The sequence below is a fragment of the Canis lupus genome, chromosome 9, assembly GCF_048164855.1.
Source record: "Canis lupus baileyi chromosome 9, mCanLup2.hap1, whole genome shotgun sequence".
Lineage (NCBI taxonomy): Eukaryota > Metazoa > Chordata > Mammalia > Carnivora > Canidae > Canis > Canis lupus.
Genome location: NC_132846.1, coordinates 74,231,999 through 74,248,503, shown reverse-complemented (window position 1 = coordinate 74,248,503; position 16,505 = coordinate 74,231,999). Strand labels below are relative to the sequence as shown.

The following is a 16,505-nucleotide window of genomic DNA, read 5'->3' as shown; positions in this document are numbered from 1 at the left end:
GCGCTCCCAGCCCGAGCCCCCGGATGCTTGGGAGCCAGGGAGGGGCCGAGTCACCGCTAAAATGCAAATCCCTGCAAACCGGCGTGGGCTCGCTCCTCCGCACCGCACCGACCGTGTCCCGCAGAGGGTCGGGGACAAGCTGCCGGGGCATCTCAGCCTGGTGCCGCCGCTCCAAGACCTCGCCTCCGGCCTCCTCACTCCTGGAGCCTGGACCCCCCCCCCTGCCCCGCCGCTGCCCGCGAGACCACAGGACAGCAGCCCGGGGGACCTGGACGAGGGGGCTCCAAGTCGGGGCGTCCCCTGCGTCGGTGTCACCGCGATCTGTGCGGCCCGGCTTTGTCAGGGAAGGCGCGACCAGCCGTGCCCAGGGCATCTCGTCCAGGGAGGGGCTCCTTATCTCTGTGGGAAGCGCACGAGTGAGCACGGCGGGGGCAGTGCAGGGCCGCCGCCCAGGGAAAGTGGGGGCTGGCGCCGGGTGGAGCCGGCAGCCTCCACGCACCCGGGGTGGGAGCGCCCAGGGGCGCGGGCTCCTGTCCGCCTTGTAGCCCCGGCCTGGGCGGGGGCCTGGCCTGCGGGAATCCCTGCCCTGTCCTCCCTCCGGGTCACTGGCAGCCTCTCCACCTCCCTCTCTAGCTGCTGGGGAGCGGCGCCCTCCCTCGGGGGCTCTGTGGACCCTTCACCTCCGGCCGCAGCAGCACCATCCGGGGCTTCGGGGTCACTCTCTGCCCGGACCCCAGCCAGTCTGCCCCTCCTGCCCTTCCTCCACGGGTCCCTCCCTCTGGCTACCCTGGACACACCCGTCTCTCAAAACAAAACAGGCCCTGGGCCTCTCCAGGCCGCATCTTCATGGAAGGTGCTGGAGACCATCCTCGAACAGGACCCAGGGGCGCCTGCCTCCCCACAGAGCACACGGTGACTGCGGCTTTGCCCACTGACCCATCATAGGCCCCTTGGCTGTCACTGGGGGACGGGAGGGAAACCATGGGCGCCCCCACCCCCGGCCCCCACCCGCCTGGCCTCTGCCCCCCCAAGCCTGGCTTGGGGTGGGGGTGGCAGCTTCTGTGGTTCAAGGGCCACGGAGACCACCTCCAGGGCCAGCCCCCCATGAGGATGGCACCCTAGACCCCACAGCCTCACTTCCTGCTCCTCACTCTGCCCTCTACTCACCCCCAGCTCCGCCCCCCCGCCCCCGACTCCCTTCCTGAAGCCACAGCTGGACTCTGCACGCCTGGCACCACATCCGGGAACCCCTCAGTGGCTGGCTGGCTGTCGCCCTCAGGAGCAGGGGTGCACACCACACACTGGCGGAGCCCCCAGACTCCCACCCACGGACACTGCCCCTGTGGCCGGCGCTGGGGCACCTCGGCACGGTTTCTGCAGGTAAGCCCACCAGCCCGCCCTCCCCCACGGCCCCACCCGTCCCTTGGTGTCTCCCCGGCCTGGCCTGTTGCTGCTGCAGACAGGCAGGGTGACGGGGTGGGGGTGTGGGGGGCTGACTTCCCCGTCTCCCGGCTCCAGGAGCTGGAGAGAGGCCGAGATGGGGAAGAGCAGGACGTGGAGGGCGGGAAGATGGACACTCAGAAACAGACACAGCAGAGGACAGCAGTGTAGACATGGGGGTGCAGCATCGGGGCAGGGGCTGCAGCAGAAGGGCCCTAGGCCCCAGACCACTGCTGACACGGTGTGGGGGGTTCTCTCGTAGTGGATCACGGGGCTCCAGCCACGTGCGTACTCCCACTCATGTCACGTGTACCCCCTTGCAGCTTCCTGAGAAGGCTGCCCTGCACGGGGGTGCTGGCTGCAGGCCTGGGGCTCCAGGGCAGGGCTGCCTCCACCCCGCCCCGATGATGGGCCACGCACAGGGTGTCAGGCTGTGCCCACGTGTGTCCCGGTGCCATGGACACAGCCGTGTATGAGTGCGTCTGTCTGGGTACCCCAGCTGCCTCCCCATGTTTCCACCCAGCCTGCACCCCCAGCCCACCTTAAGGCTCCAGGCGGGGGCGGGGGGAGGCCATGAGCCAGCCTTGTCCGCTTCTCCACCCACCGCGCCCCGGGGTTGCCTCCCCCACTGCGACTCCAACCGCGCCCACCATGGGGGAGGCCCCCCTTTGAAAACGGTTGATGAGGTTCTTGCTAGCTTGCCTTGCTGTTATTCCCCGTTGCCATGGTCACGGGACTGCAGAGTGACGGGAGGATGCCAGAGGGGGCCAAGGGCCGTGCGCCTGGCCCTCCAGTTGGTATACAGCACAGTTTTTCCAGACACTCAGACACACACACACACACACACACACACTCCCTGGAACCCTCGAAAATCATCAGCCACAGACTGGCATGCTCCTCAAGTCCCCGGAGCTTCCCACCTACCTTGCTGGGCCACGGGGCCTGGAACCCCTCAGCAGCTGCGGTCCCCATCACCCCCCAGACTCTATGTCCGGGAGCACCCCCATCTTGGGCTCGGCTGGGTACCAGTCCGGGCCCTGACGGCCTCCCCTGGAGATCTGCCCCCCTCCCCAGGTGCAAGGCCTCCTACTCCCATCAGCTCACCTGGCTCAGGACGCACCTGTGGGGGGTCAGAGCGCTGACCTGGCTCAGGGGACCAGTTCAAGACCCAAATCTGCCCTGCCCAGACACCCACCCCCTGGCCCCGCTCCTTGGAGGGCGCTATGGCATTTGGTGCCTGAACAATGGAGGACACCATGGGCCTCCCCACCTTGCGCCCTGGTGCTACCAGCAGGCACAGGGGCCGTGTCCGAGCGGGAGGCACAAAGCGGCCAGGACGCAGACGCCTGCTGGCCCCAGGCTGCCTCTGTGCCCAGAATGCCCCGCCTTGTTCCAGGACAGCATGGGGGTACCCCAGGACCCCCGAGACCTGGGGGAGGCAGCTGCGGGGTTCTGGTGCACCAAGCAAGACCTCAGTCCGCTTGCCCTTCCCTCCACACACACCCCCGCCCCACCCTTGCCTTGCCCAGGTTGCTCCCTCCTAAGGCTCAAGGGCCAAGTGCCCCGGGGCAGCTGCTGGCTCCCTCCCCAGTGTGCACTCCTCTGCCCTCCCCAGGCCCAGCTGAGTCATGGACGCTCAGACATTCCCAGGGCCTATTTTCAGCAGCTTGTCCCCCGGGACCCCCGGCCTGCTCTGAGGTTCTGCCCCAGAGCGGGTCTGCTGGGCCCTCCGTGGCCGCTCCTTGGCCCTGAGGCAGGAGAAGGGTTGGGGCGCTGCACCTTCGCAGGAGGACTCTGCTCCTGACCACCTGGGCCTCACCCGGGCCACGTGAGAGGGCCGCCCCGCTCCTCCTGTCCTGGAGGCGGGAGTGGCACAGAGGATGGCACCGCCAGCCCTGAGCTCCCTCAGTCAGCCCCGCATGGGCGCCAGTCTGGCCAGTTGGGGTGACCCTCGTCCCCCACGGAAGCTAAGCCTCGTTCCAAGGATCCATGTCCTGGAGACAAAGCCCAAGCAGAACTGCCTCAAATTCTGGCCTCACGAGTCCAGCAGCTGAGCCTTTCGGTGGGCCCGAGCCCGAGCCTCCCACCCCCGGCAGCCGGCCAGGCCCGGGAAGTGTGCTGCCTACACCTGCGGCCCTGGTGCCCTGCCAGTCTTCACCTGGCCCAGCCCCCGGCAGCCCAGAGCCAGGGTCACCGGCGCTTGCTGACTTCTTGACACCGATCCCGGGGACCACGGCTAGGGGCTGTGACCCGGGGTCCTTAGGCAGGTCCTAAAGAAATGTCGGGAGGGGGCCTCAGCTGGGTGGGGTCCTCAGGGAGCCTCGGGCAGGGGAAAGGGGGATGTGATGCTACGGGGGCGGCGGGGGGACCGTGGGGAACCTGGAGGGGGACGTGCCGGGGTCTAGGCCCTCAGGGGGGCGGGGCCGAGGGAGGTGCAGACAGCTGACTGCACAGCAGACTGGGGACAGCAGCCAGGGCCACACGGGCCGGGCCTCCCCAAGCTGCAGAGCCCCGCCGGTTGGCACGGGGAGGCGGCTGTGCGCTGGCCTCTGCGGGCGCCCCGCTGGCTGGCGGCCGTCGGAGGGGCTGCGGCCTCGGGGGGCCCGACTCGCCCGAGCTTCCTGGAGCGGGTGCCACCGAGGCGCCGGCGAGCAGCGCAGGGGCTCGGGCGTCCTCCCGACACGCCTAGCGACGCGCCAGGCCGAGGGTGGCGCCGCCCCGGTCTCCGTGACAACCGCTGGGAAACAAACAGGGCGCGCGTCATCGTCGCCCGCAGGAAGTGGGACGCGCCTTCCCTGCCGGGGCTGGGGCGCGCGGTGTCCCGGGCAGGCCTGGGGCCCGTCTCCCCCGGGGCCGTCCCCGCCGCCCACCCCGTCTGTCCCCGCATAGTTTCCACTGGAGGCTCCCGAGGGAGGCCCGGGCCGTGCCCTCAGCAGCTCCGCTCAGGGAGGGGCAGGCACTTCCCATCCGACCCGGCAGCCAGGGCGGGCGGGCGGGCGGGGCTCAGGACGCCTCCCCCAGCCGGTAGGTGGGGGCCTTCCACGGAGCTCCCCGAGGGCCCTGTGGCCGCCCGAGCCTCCCTGGCTGCCCTGGGGGTACCTGTTCCAGCGTGTCCCCCCCGCCCCCCGCGGGCCACCTGCCCTGCACATTCTGGCTGCACTCCCAGGCTGGCCAGGTGGGAGGAGACACTGCGGCCCACGGTGGGCCCCGGATTGGACAGCCTGGGAGGAGGGCGGCCTGGCATCGCTGGACACCGGATCCCGCCGATCCACCCCCAGGGACACGGCTGGCTGCCCCCAGGACAATGGCCACCGCAGCCAGGCTCAGCTACGTGGAGCCTGGGGCCCGGAGGGTGGGCCAGGGCTGGGACGCGGGGAGCTGGTCCTGGGGTGCAGGACACAGGGGCCCAGCAGGGCTGGCGCCGCCCGCCCGCTTTCGGCTCCAGCCCAGCCCGGTTGCGGAGCCAAGGACAAGCTGCGCCCTCTGCTGGGCACCAGACAGGAGGAGCCGGCGGGCGAGGGGTCCTCAAAGCCGCAGGTGGGACTGCGTGGGGAGCGGGGGTGACTGCAGTTTCCCTGCCGACCCAGACACAGGAACGCTGCTTGGGCAGGAGCACCTGAGCAGGGCACTCAAGGCCCCGGGTCCTAGCCCCACGCTGCCTGCCTTCTGTCCCCCACGAATGACCACCCCCCTTCCCCATCCAGGCCCGCTGTCCCCTCCCCAGCTCCCTCACACCCATGGACGGCCCCTCCTCTGGCCACCTGCCCCCCTTCCTCCGCGTGCCAGGCCCTGGGCTCTTTCCCACGCTAACCCCTCCCGGGCCCGGGGTCCGAGGGAACCAGGCGTCTCCCGGCCCCGGTGCCCACGGCTGGCATTCCCGGGGAGCGGGACCCCAGCGCCAGCAGAAGCCCGCCCGCAGGTGCCGGGAGCACCCGTGGATGGGACACAGAGATGCCGTCCTGGGTTCACGTCCAACCCACAGCCAGACACACAGCACTAGGTCCCCCGATCCTCAAACCTTTTATTGACAGCAAATCTCAGCGGTAAGTGTGAGCCGCGTGTCAGACAAGCGTTTGCAAGGCGGTGCGGGAGGTGGGCGGAGGGCTCCTGACGGACGCCCTCGGTGCCCCCCTGGGAACACCGTGAAGAGCGTGGCTGTGGCCGTCACTGGCAAGGGAAGCAGAAGTAATACTGTGGGGCAGGCCTGGGGCCGCGAGAGGGGGAGTGTGGGGTGGCCACCCCAGGGAGACCCACCGGGGCCACGGGCACACAGGGACACGAGACACACAGAGGAGGGGCACAGACCATGAGGACACAAGAGGGCGAGGGGCGGCCAGAGCAACAGGCGTGGGCAGGCAGGCCGCCACCCGCGGCACCGGGCCCTGGGCCTGCAGGCAGGACGTGCCGGGCCGGGCTGGGCAGCGGCTGCCCCCGGGGCCGAGCAGCGGGCTCCGGAGCAGGCCGGCGGGAGGCGGACGGGCCCTCGCCCTAGGGCTGAGCTTTGCCCTCGGGGTCTCTGTCGTAGATGTAGCTGCCCACGGCTCCAGTGTTCACTCCTGCGGGGAGAGGCGGCAAGGTGGCGGGGAGCCGGGCGGGGCGGGGCACCCCAACCCCAACCCCAACCCTCCTGGCGACACTCACCCTTGGGCCCAAACAGTATTCCGTAGCAGGGCTTGTGGCAGTAGGGCTGGCCGTCGTGCTGCGGGCGGAACGGGGGTGGGCGGCGAGTCCCGCACCTGCCCCCTCCACACACCCCTCGGCCGGCCGCGGCCTTCAAGATCTCAAAGCCGCGACCTGCAGCCCGCTGGGTGGAGGCCCAGGCGCCTCGGGCCTCGGTGGAGGCCCATGCTCTGCAGCGGCATGCCTCCCCTCTGGCCGCCGGGGGGCAGCACCCGCCCGCCGTCCCGCCCCACACCCCTGCCCGGGCCCTCACCTCCGCGTGCCCGCCTGGAGTAAGCGTCTTCCCACAGCGCTCACAGCGCAGGCACGGGCGGTGCCAGTCCTTGCCCAGGGACGTCACCTTCTCGGCTGGGAAGGGGGGAGACGGTGATGCCGGGGACCCTCCTGGGGAGACCCCCACCCCCTGGCGGTAGGCGAGGTCACTCACCAAAGTAGACCCTCTTGTTACAGCGAGGACACATGTTGGGCTCCCCCGTGAACGTGGTAACGCTGGAGGCTGGGGGGGGACGAGCGGTGAGGGCAGGGCAGCCCCCCAGGACCCCCCGCCCCCCACACGGAACCCAGCCCACCTTTGCTGGGCCCCTTGGGCGGACCGCTCGCCTTGCGCTCCTCAGCCCGGACCACAGGCACCTCGATGGGGCCGGTGACCTGCGGCCCCTCAGCAGAGGGCTTGTCATAGATGTAGGAGCCGGCACCCCCGATGTTCACACCTGCGGGCGGCGGGCGCTGTGGGGTGAGTGGCGGGCGGCCTCGCGCACCCCACTGACCCGCTCAGGAAAGGGCCCTCGCGGCCTCGCTGTGGGGTCAGGACTCGGCACCCAGGGGGTGCCGAGGGCCGGGTTAGATTCCTGGGAAGGGCGCGGAGGATGGGGGGGACTGTGGGGAGGGGCCAGGCCTCCCGGAGCCAGAGGCTTCGCAGGCTGAGGAGGGTGACCCAAGCTCACCTTTAGGTCCAAACAGCGTGGCGTAGCAGGGCTTGTGGCAGAACGGCTTTCCGTCGTGCTAGGCAGGGGGGCACCGGGTGAGGGCTGGGACCCCGCAGCCACAGACCCGGCCTGAGGGTGGGGGAGCCCGGGATTCCCCGCCCTGCTCCCCGCAGCCCCAGGGCAGGGGGCTCACCTCCGCATGGCCCCCGGGAGTCAGCGTCTTGTTGCAGCGCTCACACTTGAGACAGAACTTGTGCCAGTCCTTGCCCAGGGAGCTCACCTTCTCCGCTGGGGGCAGGGGGGGCCGGGGGAGGTGTCAGGGCCAGGGCTGCAGCGCCCTCATCCTGCCCCGCCCCCCGCCAGAACCGCCTTCTGCTCCTCGGAGTCCCTGCTCCCCTGCTGGGTCTTGGTCACCCTCGCTGCCCGTGCGGGGTCCCAGCCCTAGCACCTTAGGTTTTGAGATGACCCGGGTTTGAGGTTTTGCCTCAAACACCTGCCTCACACTCACACACCTGCCCCCCCCCCGCAGGTCCCCGAACCCTTCCAGCTGGGCCTTAACTTGCCAGAGGCCCCCTGCCCCGGCCCGCAAGCAGGGGGCATGGAGGGTTACGGAGCCTCTGGTCGCTCCACCCCGGGGGGCAGGATGCCCACCTGTCTAGATGGGGAGAACCCTCGCCCCACTGCGTCCAGCTGCTGGCTGATGTTCAGGGTCAGCCTGGCCACTAAGGGCTCAGTCACCCCCCATCTCCCCACCCCGCCCGCTGGGCCACCTCCCAATGCGCGGAAGCGTGGGGCCCCCCCAGGAGAGCGGGGCAGGAAGGGCGGTGGAGGAGAGGGCAGGAAGAAAGGCCGGAGCCAAGCCGGAATTCCGAAGGGAAGGGGTCTGAGCAGAAACCTCAGGGCGGAGGAGGTGAGGCGGCCTGGGCCCTCCAGCAGGAGGCCGAGGCCCCACAGATGCCTCCTGGGCCCCCCTTGCGCACGCTGCCAGCGGCTTCCCCGAGGGTGGGCAGCGACGGCCTGGCCGGCTCACTCCCTGCTCCCAGATGCCCATGGGTGCTGCTGCTGGCGCCCCAGGCTCGGGGCCCCAGGTGCTAGCTCCCCACGGCCCTGGCAGGACCTGCTGGGCCCAGCCAGGCCAGGGCCAGCCTCGGGGACCCCGTCCGCCCCACCCCTTTCCCCGAGGCCGCTCTGCCCACGGGGTCCTGTGTCCTGGGTCCCTTGCCAGCCCCACTCCCTCTCCCAGGGCTCCTGCTGGCCAGCGATGGCCGTGGCAGCTGCAGCCCAGGGCCGCCAGGGCCAGGCCACACTGGCCAGCTTGAGCACAGGGCCACACGGGGGCAGGGGACGACCCTGAGAGCCACCGGGTGGGTAGGGGGCCGCACAGTAGCAGCCCAGTTGCCAGGATGGAGTGGACTGGGTCCAGTGGCATGGAAGGGACCGGCTCCCCACCGGGCTGCTGCACATTGTTCGGGACACAAAGGCGAGGCATTCGGTCAGTCTGGGTGTCCTGGCCCAGGTTCCACTCAGCATAAGGGTGTTGGTGCTGGGGGGGCGGTGACTGGGGGATGGGCAGGATCCCAGCCCAAAGGCCCCCCTCCCTCTGCCAGCGCCTCCCGCCCAGGACAGAAGCCAGCCGGGTCTAAGCTGCCTTTGTTTCCTGCTGGGAGCCGGCGACCGCCCAAGCAGGCAGAAGCGCTTTCCGGGCTTTCCGGGCTGTCCACACGGCCGTCCTGTCCACACGGCTGTCCGCCAGCCCTGGGGGGCCCCGAGCTGGCCCTGGCCTGGCGGGGGGCAGGCTCGGGGGCAGGCTCGCAGGCAGTGCGGCTGGCAGGAGGACCCTGGGGCCGCCCCCCACCCCGACCCCCAGGGATGAGCCCCCTCGGGGATGGGGATGGGGATGGGGACGGGGACGGGGACGGGGATGGGGACGGAGGGCTGGGCCAGCTCCCGGGGAGGCAGCCGGAAGCCCCTAGGCTCCCAGCCAGGGCAGAAGCACTCGCGGCCAAATCCGGTCCCTCCCCTCTGGGAACAGCAAACAACCCTCCACCTCCTTCTCCCGCCCGGGGGCAGGGAGGCCAAGTGGCTTCCTCCACCTTGTCCAGCCCCCACTGCAGACCCGCTGTCCCCGCAGCGACCAGGGAAGGGTCCCCTGCCTGCCCCCCCCACCGCTAGTCCCTCTGGGGCCGGGTTGGTGGGAGGCTCAGGGGCAGGACTTCGCCGCCCAGGCCACGTCGGGAGGGAGGGAATCAGCCCGGAGAGTGGCTGCGCGGCGGGCCGGGCACCGGGGGTGGGTGGGCGCCAGGTGCCCGGGGCTGCGGGCGGGAGCCGGGCCGCTGTGGCCCCGCGGAGGTGGGGGCGGCTGGGCGGGCGGGGAGCGCGCTGGGACTCGCAGCGCCTGCAGCCGAGGTCGCCCCCGCACGGACGGGCCCCGGCGCAGCGCGTCTGGCCCGGCCCGGGGCGGCGGTCGCGGTCGCGGTCGGGGTCGGGGTCGGGGTCGCGGGCGGGGTCGCGGGCGGGGCGGGGCGGGGCGGGGCGCGGCGGGGCCACGTGTCCGCGCGGAGGCCGAGGAGAGCCGCAGCGCAGGGGCTCCCGGGGCGCCCCCCGCCCCCCGCCCCCCGCCCCCCGCCCCGGCCTGACCCCGCGCGCCCCGGGCCGGGAGCCCCGCGCGCCCCGCCCCGCCCGCCCCCGCCTGGGCGCCCGCGCTCGGGGCCGCGGCTCCGGGCGGGCGGCGAAGGGCTCCGCGGCGGCGCGGGACTCACCGAAGTACACGGTCTTGTCGCACTTGGGGCACTTGGAGGCCATGGTCCCTGCGCCCGCCCGCGCCCGCCGCCCGCGCCCGTCTCCGCGCCGCCGCGCCGCCCCGCCCGCCGCCCGCCGCCCGCGCCCCATTGGCTCCGCGGCCGGGGCGGGGCCTCGGGAGCCCGCGGCGCCGGGCGGGGGGCGGGGGGACGGGGGCGCACCTGCCGCGCCGCGAGGGGCCGCCCCGCCCCGCGCCCCGAGGCCCGCGCGGCGCCGTGTCCATGGCAACGGGCGGGCCCGCGGCCCCCGGCTCCGGGCCCTGCGCGCGGTGGCCTCGGCCCGAGCCCGCCCCGGGACGCGCTCCGGACCCCGCGCGGGACCCGCCCCCCCCGCCCCGCGTCCCTTTGTTGCTCGGTTTCCATAGCGACGCGCGCGGCGGGCGGGAGCGGCGGGAGCCGGATTCCGGGCGGGCGCGGCCGGCGGGTGCGGGTCGGAGGGACCCGGCGGGGACCCGCGGCAGGCGCTGCCCCCAAGCGCTCACCCGCCGCAGACGCGGGAGGACGGGGTGCGCGGGTCTCAGGGCCCCCGCGGGGCTCCGGCCGCCCCGCCGCGCCGACCCCACCCAGCCCGGGCAGCCCAGCCCAGCCCAGCCCAGCCCAGCCCAGCACCCCCGCACTCACGCCCTCTGGCCACTGCCATTCCCGTGAGGACAACAGCCCAGAAACATGTGGTCCCCTCAAGCCTGACTGACCAGCCTGACCAGCCCCCCTTCGCGGCCGCACCCTGACTCCGGCCCGTGCCAGACAAGGCGGGAGATGGGGGTGGGGAGGCCTCAGCGGTCCTCCCGGGGAGGGCGGCCAGCCACGGGCCCCTCCTCGCTGAGGCTGGGCGTCGGGGGGCTCCTGTAGGGAATGTGTGCAACAGGCCCAGGGCCCAGCCCTGCCCGGGGAGCGATGGGGCACAGCTCGGCAGGGACAGCCCTGGGACAGGTGCCCCGCCCCCAGCCGCAGTCCCAGGGCACGACCAGAGCCTCCCTGGTGTGACAGGGCCATTCTGGACCAATGGACACCGAGGGCCGCAGCAAGGGCAGGGCCAGGGCAGACAGGCTCCCAGCGAGCAGGATGGAGGGCAGCGGGTGCAGAGCAGCGGGCAGGGCCCACAGAGACCCCCAGGGTCCCCCCCCTCCCGGGGCCACAGTGGCTCGGCATCCTGGCAACACTGGTGGTAAACAGCACACAGGACCGGCTAGGCTCTGCTGCAGGGACCCCGGGCTGGGCTCGACGGCGGGTGGGGGCTCTGGAGGTTCTGCGGGTCTGTGTGCAGGAGGGGAGAGGGCCCGAGGGATCCCTACCCCATCCTCAGACCCCAGGGGTTTGGAAGAGGTGCCCAGGAAGCTCGTCTTTGTCAGCTCAGCTCCTGGCTGAGCTGTCCCAGGGCAGCTGTCCCAGGGCAGGGTGGGAGTACCCGGGCTACAGACGACCCGGCCAGTGGGCCATCTTCAACATCTTCAACACCCCGGCCTGTCACCTTACAGGGCCCCATCACGGGCTCCAGGGAGGCCAGGGCTCCCTTATCTGTCTCCAGCGGGGGAGCACAAGTAGTTTCTATTTTAATTTCGTGGCTGAGATGTGCACGCATCAGGGGTGGGACTGGGGGAGGAGGAGGCAGAGCTCAGGGAGGAAGGTGGAGGGGGCCCCACCCCAGGAGGGCCCGGCCCAGCCTCCTCCAGGCCAGCTGGCATGGCACAGAGTGAGAGGTGTCCCCCCCAGACCCTTCTCTCCGGTGGCTAGACAGCTTGCCCCTGTCTTGCCGGCCTGCAGGGGTGGGTGCAGAGGTATGGCCAGAGGTAGAATTTCTGAGAACAACGTATTTGCTGAAATCTGAGCAAATTCTCACTTTGGAAACTCCACACCTGCTGGGGGTTGGTTGGCCCTGTGGCTCTGGGCAGAAATCCTCGGACAGCTGGGGCAGGGCTGTGCCAGGAGCAGGGTGGGGGGCCGGCCTGACCCAGCTATGCTGGCCGCCCTGGTGGGAGAGGAGCCACAGGGCCACCGGAGCCAGGCACCTGCCCGCCTGGGTCCCAGGCCAGGTCCAGGCCACCCCCCGACTCCACCAGACACAGGGGGTCTCAGCTCCGCTGTGTGAGGGCCCCGAGCTCTGCACCCTACCTTCACGGGAGACAGGGGGTCACTGGGCCAGGTCCCACAGAGGGCCGGTGTGGGGGGGCAGGGGCCAAGGGGCCAGCAGAAGCCCCAGCCCGGCCTGGAGGCCAGGAGAGCCGCGGGGCACGCGGTGTTCACGTGTGTTCCTGTCTGAGGACCCGATCTCGGCCCCTGCGGTGCTGGGGGTCAGGGACAGCCTGGACGCCCGAGGCAAGGCGGGGGACGAGGGGACACAAGACACGGGAGGGGCTAGTTGGCTTTTTCTTTTTATGAGTTTTTTTTTCTTTGTTTTTTTTAATATGAAAATTACTTGAAAAGACCAGGGGCCAACCCCACCAGGCAGCTCGGCCGGCCGCTGGCCATGCCGATCCTAACATTCCAGATGTAAGTTACAGAGCTTAAGTTCATCTACAAAAAAAGTAATAAAAATAAAATTTAAAATGGCACCTTCAACAGAACACAACAAAACTTCCGGCCGGCCCGCGAGCCCGCAGCGCGGTGCGGGCCCGCAGGGCGGCTCCTCGGCTCCGCTCCGGCCAAAAAGTAAACACAAAGCTAAAAACGACTCCTGGGCGTCCTGGGAATCGGCGCGCCTCTTCCCGACGTCCCGGAGGAGCAGTTTCTGTGCGGTGGGGCGGGAGGGGGACGCTACCAAAACCGGGCGGGCGCGGGCGGGCGGCGGGCGGGGGCGCGGGCTGTGGTCGGCGGCGCGGCGCGGGCGCTAGTCCTCGATGACGATGGGCTCGTCGTTGACGGGCGCCGGCGGGGGCGGCCGCAGCGGCAGGGCCTGGCTCTGGCGCAGGGCGATGGGCTTGTAGGGCCGGCGCGCGGCTCGCTTGGTCTCCGAGGACGATAGCAGCTTGCGGATCTTCCTGCGAACAGAGCGGCGTGGGGTGCCGGGGGTGCCGGGGGAGCCCGAAGAGCCCGGGGAGCCCGGGGAGCTGCCCCCGCCCGCCCCCGCCCGCCCCGGGGAGGCCCCCACCTGGTCTCCTCGGTGGCCATGTAAAACACATCATCGGGGGCGTCGATCCAGTTCATCCTCCGCCGCTTGACGGGGGGCAGGGAGCCCCCCCGAATCAGGCGCACTTTGGTGGGGTAGGACTTCCCGTTGAGCAGGAGGTTCCGGCTTGGTCCCTGCGGCAAGGGGCGGCGTGAGGGGGACGCCCGCACCCCCCCACCCCGGGCTCTGCCGCGCAGCCCCGTGGCCGCCTCGACCTCTTACCATGTGCCTGGTCTGTCCGTGGTTCGCCAGACCTGACAAGAGGGGGAACAGGGCGTGAGGCCTGCAGCTGAGGGCGGGGGCTGCGTCCCCTCAAGCCACGGCCTAGCACACACGCCGGGCGAGCCTGAGGCCGCGGGAGCCCCCCCAGCTCCTGGGGCTCCAGGCAGAAGGCAGGCGTCCCGGTGTGACGGCCCGGTCCCTGGCACGCAGACCGCCTGCCCGGCTGGGCCGCCACAGACGAGGCCGGGTTTACGCGGTAGCCAGGCAACGCCTCGCCCGGCTATCAACACGGTGGTACCAGAACCCCGCGGGGGGCCGCCCCTCCTCGGGCAGCGCTGCGCCTCTTCCCCAGGGACATCAAGCATCCCTGGCTGACCCTGGGGCTGGCTGCCCCGGAGGAGCACATGGAAGCTTCTAGGAGAGGCCAGGGCACAGGCGCGGCCACCCTACCGGCTCGAGAGGGCACCCTCCCAGGCCGTGGTCCACACGCCCCCAGGCCCCGGCCACGGGCACCCGGGCAGAGAAGCCAGGTGACCCCCGATGACCCCACTGCCCCCCGGCTCCGCCTGCGCCAGTGAGCGTGCACGCGAGCACACGGTGCGGCCCGTGGGAGCACGAGAGCCTGGCCTGCCGGCGGCCTTCCAGAACTAGCCCTTCCCGAGCACGCTCCTTGGCGGAGGTCTGTCGCCTGCGTGCAGCTGTCCAGCCCTCCCACCGCACACCTCCTAGCCTGGGGCGCCCCTGGGCAGGGCGGAGGGACGGGCCACCGCTGCCACAGCCCCGCAGCCCCCAGGCCCGGCGCTACTTACCCAGGTAAGTGCCTATCAGAGCGACGGGTGCGGAGGGAAGGAAACACACGGTTAGTGTTAGCCAGGGAGCACGTGCACTGCCACGGGCCGGGGAGGGCGGGTGCGGAGCAGATGCGCCTGGAGGGCTGGGTTAGTGGGTTAAGGCCCCAAGGGTGCCAGGGTCCGGGCCGGCCCAGAGCTCAGCTCCTGCCCGCGGGCTGCCCGGGGGCGCCTCAGGAGGCCAGCTGCCGCTGCTTGCAGGGCTTGTGGGTGGCGCCAGGGCTCCTGGGGGAGGCGCCCAGCAACGGCGCCCTTGGGACCCTCATGCTTGGACCCGAGCAGATGCGCAAACATGTCAATTTGGACAAACCGATAGAAGCAAATTAACTTTATCCACCTCGCTCGTTAATGGCTTTTTGCAAACAAAGCCCCAAAGCACAGCAAAGATACCTGCTAACTAGCACCAGGGCCCGTGGCAGGCCCTGTGGGGGGCTGACCATGGGGGGCTGACCGTGGGGGGCTGGCGGCCAGGAGGCAGGAGCCCCCACGGAGGGGCTCACGAAGAGAGACAGCCGGGCACCGGGGGCCTAGGGCAGGCCAGGGGGCAGGGCCCAGGGCAAGGCGAGGCCAGATGGCCACTGCCTGCTGCCCCTCGCAGGTCCCCATGCCTGGCCCACTCCTTGGCAGCAGCTCCCCAGCCCTGTGTGAGCAGGAACTCTGGGCACGTCTGTGCTCGCTGGCCCGCACCATGACCCCGAGCCTCCGTCAGCAGGGCCTCTGACCTGCTTCCCCTGTCCCTGCCTCCCTTCCACACGGATCCCGCTGCGGGCGGACGCTGGGGGGCCAGAGCCTCCGGGGCCCACAGGCCCCTCGCTGCCACCACGGCCACCCCTCTTAGCACCTCACTGTGGCGCAGTCTCAGAGCCCGTGGATGCCCCTCGCCCAGCTGAGGGGGCAAAGCCAGGCCCTGAGCCACTGGGGCAGTGACTGTGCACTGGCCTGGACGATCAGGAGGCCCGCTCCCGAAGCGCCAACCACCGGGGCACTGGGTGGCGGCAGGGTCCCACGGCCCCTGCTCCCCCCCGCCAGCCTCCCCCCTTCCCCTGGGCGTCCGGCCCCACTCGGAGCGTGCTGCCTCTGCTCTGGGACACCTGGCCCCGCGTGCCTCCCCGTCAGGCCCTGGCCTGGACATTCCCTTGGGCCTTGCGTGCCTCCCCCAGCCCTGCCGGCCAGGCCCACAGCTCGGTCCTATCTGCCCCCACCAGAGAGGCCGGGGTCCCAAAGCCCCCCCCCCCCCACGGCAGGGCGCACAGGAGGGTCGTAGGCACAGCGCGGGCAGCCGCGGGAGCAGAGGCTGACGGCATGCGGGCGGTCACAGCGCGACGGCAGACAGTACAGGCAGGCGGCGGGGGCACCAGGGCTACACGAGCAAGGACAGTCCACTGACCGGGCACTGGGCCGGGAAGGAGGGGACACCCCACGAGCCAGAGGCCCCGGGGAAGGAGACGGCGTTCGGGTGCGTGCGATGGGGGGCCCGTGAGGCCGCACTTGGCTCTCTGCCCAGCGACAGGGGAACCGGGGGAGCGCGGGGAAGCAGGGTGCGGCCCGGCCCGCGTGGACTGGCCCCTGGGCGAGCCCTGAGCCGCCCGCCGTGCACCATGCACGCAAGGGTACAGCACACACAGGCAGCGCACGGGGGCTCGCGCAGCAACCCTGCCAGCGGCCGCCGCAGGCCTTACCCCTACTGGGCATCAAGAGGCGCTTCTTCATGTTGCCTGCCAGCGCCCGACGGCGGGAGAGAGAGGGAGAGAGAACACCATCAGCGGGCGCGGGCGAGGCAGCGACAGGGCCGGCCGGGCACCCCCAGGCCAGCAGGCCGCGCCGGCCCAGAGAGGAGGCCCCGCCTGGCCGCCCCGCCGGAGACTCACCGTCCACCCCGTTGTGCTGCTCATAGCTCCTCTTGCCCAGGATGGTGGGGGAGCCGTTGTTGATGACGGGGGCTGACTTGGCCGGGGTCAGGCCTCCGAGCACACCAGACACGCTCTTCACGGGGTCGGGCTTGGGGGGGCGGGGGTGGGTCTCTGTTGGGAGCAACAGCGGGGGCTCACTGTGGCTAGGGAATGGCTCGAGCAGCCCCCGGGGCCCATCCCGATGGAGGTCGACCACGGGGCCGGCCGGGGGAGCACACCGCCGGCCCTGCCCATCAGGGTGTCCGAGGAGCGGGGAGAGCGAGGCGGGCCTGGGCCCCACAGATCACTGGGCGACTGCCAGCAGCTTCCAGGCTCCAGACACAGGCCCATAAACAAGCAGGCCCATCAGAGGTGTCTAGGTCCAGGCCACCGGAGCTGATGGCAGCGGGCTGGCCGCCGGCCAGGTGATGAATTAACTGCCAGGCTGGCCCAGCCAAGGCCACGCCCCCCCTCAGCGCCGGCCGGCCGCAGGCTCAGGCTCGGACCTGCCAAGCAACCCCCCCGGGCCCCGGTAGCTCTCAAGATGGGGCAAGGCCCAGCCCCCCAACCCAGACCCTAGACATCTGATGACGCCAAAC

The 16,505-nt window shown here is 71.3% G+C and overlaps 2 protein-coding genes and 1 long non-coding RNA gene across 8 annotated transcripts in view; 1 reads left to right on the top strand and 2 right to left on the bottom strand.

Moving 5' to 3' along the window:
* Nucleotides 1-529: 529 nt before the first annotated feature.
* On the top strand, nt 530-3,714 carry LOC140640579 (uncharacterized). Its single transcript, XR_012037318.1, has 3 exons — nt 530-912; nt 1,174-1,380; nt 1,764-3,714. It is a non-coding gene; the product is annotated as an uncharacterized lncRNA (long non-coding RNA).
* A 1,730-nt stretch (nt 3,715-5,444) lies between these two features.
* On the bottom strand, nt 5,445-9,941 carry CRIP2 (cysteine rich protein 2). Its single transcript, XM_072840216.1, has 8 exons — nt 9,806-9,941; nt 7,240-7,334; nt 7,065-7,122; nt 6,690-6,830; nt 6,548-6,616; nt 6,374-6,468; nt 6,082-6,139; nt 5,445-5,996 (listed from the first exon to the last, which is right to left on the bottom strand). The coding sequence occupies exons 1-8, from the start codon at nt 9,933-9,935 to the stop codon at nt 5,929-5,931; spliced, it is 714 nt and encodes a 237-aa protein (XP_072696317.1). The 5' UTR covers nt 9,936-9,941; the 3' UTR covers nt 5,445-5,928.
* A 2,259-nt stretch (nt 9,942-12,200) lies between these two features.
* MTA1 (metastasis associated 1) overlaps nt 12,201-16,505 on the bottom strand; it is a 29,111-nt gene continuing 24,806 nt past the window's right edge. For 4 of the 6 annotated variants that reach the window (XM_072840212.1, XM_072840208.1, XM_072840211.1 and 1 more), the window contains 5 exons: nt 15,886-16,038; nt 15,697-15,732; nt 13,170-13,201; nt 12,930-13,081; nt 12,201-12,819 (listed from right to left, as the gene is read on the bottom strand). In XM_072840212.1, the coding sequence (XP_072696313.1) occupies nt 12,669-12,819; nt 12,930-13,081; nt 13,170-13,201; nt 15,697-15,732; nt 15,886-16,038 (524 nt within the window). In that variant the 3' untranslated portion in view covers nt 12,201-12,668. The remainder of the gene's footprint in view (nt 12,820-12,929; nt 13,082-13,169; nt 13,202-15,696; nt 15,733-15,885; nt 16,039-16,505) is intronic. The other 2 variants (XM_072840209.1, XM_072840210.1) reach the window with 2 other exon arrangements.

Coding starts and splice junctions, on each gene's coding strand:
- CRIP2 (XM_072840216.1), bottom strand. CDS start 9,935: ATGGGGCGCGGGCGGCGGGCGGCGGGCGGGGCGGCGCGGCGGCGCGGA. Junction 6,831..7,064: donor CACGCTGTTTGGACCTAAAG/GTGAGCTTGGGT, acceptor CGCCGCCCGCAG/GTGTGAACATCGGGGGTGCC. Junction 5,997..6,081: donor AATACTGTTTGGGCCCAAGG/GTGAGTGTCGCC, acceptor CTCTCCCCGCAG/GAGTGAACACTGGAGCCGTG.